The sequence below is a fragment of the Quercus lobata genome, chromosome 3 (assembly GCF_001633185.2).
Source record: "Quercus lobata isolate SW786 chromosome 3, ValleyOak3.0 Primary Assembly, whole genome shotgun sequence".
NCBI lineage: Eukaryota > Viridiplantae > Streptophyta > Magnoliopsida > Fagales > Fagaceae > Quercus > Quercus lobata.
Window position 1 is genome coordinate 20,814,981 of NC_044906.1, and position 4,242 is coordinate 20,819,222.

The following is a 4,242-nucleotide window of genomic DNA, read 5'->3' on the forward strand; positions in this document are numbered from 1 at the left end:
AATAATTTAGGAACAAAAACTGAACTTCTTAAAGTTTAGGGATGAAAAAGAAACTTTTGGCAAAGTTTAGGGACCAAAAATAGTATTTTACCCTTTTTTTTTTGTAGTGTTTGTTACACACATTTTTTAACTGAAATCTTAAGTTAAAAATGCATTCATTAGGTTCTTCGAGTTCAATTTCTAGATCTAGATCCATTCTCATTTCTTGTTTTGATTCAATTTCATCCATTTTTTCTTAAATTTTGGATTTTTTAAACGATGAGAATCGATCAGTTAGGGTTTTTTGAGTTTTGATTGCTTTTTAATGCATATGATTACAATGGTTGCCATGATTGATTGATATATCAGATCTGTTTAGGTTGAATTTTCTCATTTTGTTGAATTTTGTTGTTTCATTTTGTTCTAGATTTGTAGATTTTGAGTTTGTGTTCAAAACACTTGCATGGCATTTGAATTTTGAGCTTTTTGATGGATTCATTGAGTTTTTTTGGACCTTTATTGCTTTTGAAAGTGGAATTTGACTTGGTTTTGATAATTGCTTTTGAAAATGAATGTTTTAGCTTGATAATTTTCTTTCTTTTAGAAAAAAAAAAAAAAGAACACTTTAATAACTTGATTGAAAATTTAGTTACTCATAGTAATTGAAAAAAAAAAAAAAATTAAGCATTAAACTGTAAATAGAATAGGGAAAGGAATAATCATAATGCTACCATGGAGAAAAGTTACTAAAAATCCACATGCGGCCGCCTCTACATGCTACACCTTCATCCCTAGCCTCTATTTTCTCTCCACAGTTTTACAAATTGACAAAAGGTTTGTACATGAGAAGCCACTCCTAATAAAAATTGAATTAGCCTAATCTTTTATTGTTGAAATTCACATATAACATTTTTACAAAAGGAACTATTTATATTCTGAATAAATTCCAAATAATAATATGATATCTTACTAAAAGAACAAGCATATGAGAAGAATGTAGCTTAAATTAAGCACACATATTCTTCATATATATTCAACTCTTGGCAGATGGTGTAGCTTTCTAATTTTTATTTTATTTTATAATTTGATACAAACATCTTCCTCAAAACCATTAACATTTTCCTCTTTTATCACTTTTTTTCCCCTTCGTTCTTGGTTGTGCTTTTGAATGGCGTGTTTAGGTGTTTTGAACATGTGCATTTTGGTGGTTTTGCCTGCCGCCTATTTGATTTTTTTTTTTATAGACTAATTAATGATTCAAGTGCAAATTCCTTTTCTTTTCTTTCCTTTTTCCTTCTTTTAAAAATGATTTTGATGCTAAATATTTCTTGATTTTTGATAGAATATAAAATACTAGAGACATACAAGGATAGGAGGTTAAAAAGAAATACCTTGATTTGGTTGCTAGAACATGATTTGTGTAATGAGGTAGAATAATTACATTGTTTTTTGGGAGAGATGAGGTAGTATAAATTGGAAAAGTACTGTGTTAGAAAAAATTCTGTCAAGAACTCTCTTTTTTCATGTATGCTATCTTAATCATAAAATTATTTTCCCTTTGCTTATGTCTGTTGGTTATTTCAATAAAAATAAGGATATAAAATACCAGTCGAAAAACACATCACTTACCCAAAAAAAAGACATCACTTGGAAACATTAACACTTTATTAGAAAAATATGGTAAACAATCATGCATGTTGCTTGCAAACACTTATTGCTGAGATATAGATGAGTATTGAATCATTTTTATGAATTGCCTTGTTCCTCAAGATCATTTCCTCCTTTAAGAGAAATTAGGCTCTCAACATAAGTAATCATCTGCATCGGTCGTCCATCAACTTGAAGATTAGTAATTTTTTGGGCCGAAGGATCATACAAGAGCAATTGCCCCTCATTATTTCTCAAAAACAAGCTTTCATTCTTCCAAAATCCTAGTGGCTTTTCAATTCCCATAAGAGGTCCAATAGTGAATAGCTTAATCCAAGACTCCTTAACACCATATTCAAGCAGTGACCAAATATAAAAACAATTCTCCAATCGTTCTCTATCTTTACCAAAAGTAACTAGAGAAACCAATTCATTAAGCACAAAAAAAATTCTCCAAGTACCATTGGGATCCTCCAAATCGCCATCTGGTAATGTTGTTGTTAGGAATACCTCATTGCTCATATCAAATGATAAAATGCCAGGAAAGAAATCAAGATCATCACGAATACTTGCACTCCAAGAAAACATCCCTTTCGTGTATGTCTTATAACAACCAGAGTCCATAAAATAACCGGGCGCAGAAGTACTAACTTTTCTCCATGAACCAGTACTTAAGCAATATACCTCAGCTGCATAAAAATAATTTATATCATCGATACGATATTCAGAATCTGGGTCAAAGATTTCTAACAGTTTGACCACCTTGTAGTCATTAGTTTTGAAGTCGAAACCAAACCCAACATCTCTAGTTAAGGTTCTACCCTGGGGGTAGGATATACCGGACTTGGGAAGAACTTTTGTTTCATTTGTTGCTGGATTCCATAGAACAATATCTGGGTTTGCAGTGTTAAGATTCAGACAAACGAGACCATTAATTGAGCTCACTATGTTAATTTGTATATGCTTAGGAATACCAAAATACGGTGAAGGAACAGCTTGTGTTGACAATATTTCAAGAGATTCATATTGAAGCTTGGAGAAAACACGATCATTGGAAGATTTTTGGCGTTGGATAAGGAGGAAACCGGCGTTCCTGTTCTTGTTAGAGGTGGTCTGGTTGTGGAGAAGGTGCTTATTGATGAAGTTTTGGCCATTAATGAGAGCACACCATGATTTACAGACATACTTGAATCGCAATAAAGACACCACCGGCAACCATAGCAAAATTTGTATAATTAAGTCTTCAGGCAGTACTTCGTTAGTTGTAAACATTGCTTTTCTTCCTTTAATTTCCTGGGTTACACAGAGAGGAAAATGAATGATCAACAAACACTTTTGGTCTTGGATGGAAGGATTTTAGACGAATAGAGGAAGAAAATTAAATATATATAATATTTTAGGAAGAAATTATTTTCTGGTAACTAGAAAGTACGCAACTCACACGCCTACGTAACAAAGTTGAAAGTATGATCTATTCGTTGTACACAACTCGCCCAAAAATCAAAAGGAACATTTCGAATTAAGATAAGACCTTATTGGGTTGGATCTAAGAACTATGGGGGCCGATTGGGTAATGGCTCAAATTTTTTACGGGTCGGACTGATCCGACCCACTTAGCCAAAGTGCCAAACAGCAGCCTCATGCCTATCGAAATTCTTTAACCAAAGCGTGTGATTTGTGATGTAATTTAAGAAACAGGAACCAAAAAAGAAAAGAGAAATGTAGAGGAATTTTGGATTTACCCTTGAGTTGGCTGGATTTTCTGGTTTTTGTTCCTCTGCTCTTGATTTTCTGGTTTTTGCTCCTCTGCTCTTGATTTTTGCTGGGAAAGTTTTTCTGGGGTTTTATTTGAGTGTTAACATGGGGAATTTGCGGTGAGATTTTTGGGGGTGATGGAGAAAAATCAGTTTTTTTTTTTTAAGGAGTTTTGCAGTGAGATATTTCTTTTTCTTTTTCTTTTTTAAGGAGTGTGGGGAAGGAATACGATGGGAGACGAAAGTTTTAAGAATGTGAGAGAGAATAAATGGTGAGAAAAAAAAAAAAAAAAAAAAAGGGAACGACGGCTGAAGAGAAGAATAAGATGCGGCTGGAATATAACTAGGGCTATAAAAACCTTAAAAGCAATGGCTAGAACAAGAGAACTCCTGGCCCGCCCAACCATGTAATACAACCAAGCTACAGCCCCCCATTTTTTTTTTTTTTTTTTTTCCTTCAAAAATCCAGCACCACCACCAAACTAAAAGCCGAAAAAATTATATATCTCAAACCAAAACCGAACCGAAGTAATAGCGGTCAGTGTTAATGAGCCTCTTACTGGTGCGGATAAGTTTGGTGGTAGAGCGGTCAGTGTTAATCAAGCACTATATATATATATATATATATATATATAGGTTCAGTTCGTTTTGGTCAAAAATCCAACACCATCACCAAATTAAAAGCCGAAAAAATTATATATCTCAAACCAAAACCGAACCGAAGTAATAGCGATCAGTGTTAATGAGCCTCTTACTGGTGCGGATAAGTTTGGTGGTAGAGCGGTCAGTGTTAATCAAGCACTATATATATATATATATATATATAGGTTCAGTTCGTTTTGGTCAAAAATCCAACACCATC

The 4,242-nt window shown here is 33.4% G+C and overlaps 1 protein-coding gene across 1 annotated transcript; it reads right to left on the reverse strand.

Annotated features, from left to right (window-relative positions):
• Positions 1-1,622: 1,622 nt before the first annotated feature.
• LOC115981770 (F-box protein CPR1-like) lies at positions 1,623-3,691 on the reverse strand. The gene is made up of 2 exons (XM_031104118.1): positions 3,369-3,691; positions 1,623-2,919 (listed from the first exon to the last, which is right to left on the reverse strand). The coding sequence occupies exon 2, from the start codon at positions 2,896-2,898 to the stop codon at positions 1,726-1,728; it is 1,173 nt and encodes a 390-aa protein (XP_030959978.1). The 5' UTR covers positions 2,899-2,919; positions 3,369-3,691; the 3' UTR covers positions 1,623-1,725.
• Positions 3,692-4,242: the final 551 nt, after the last annotated feature.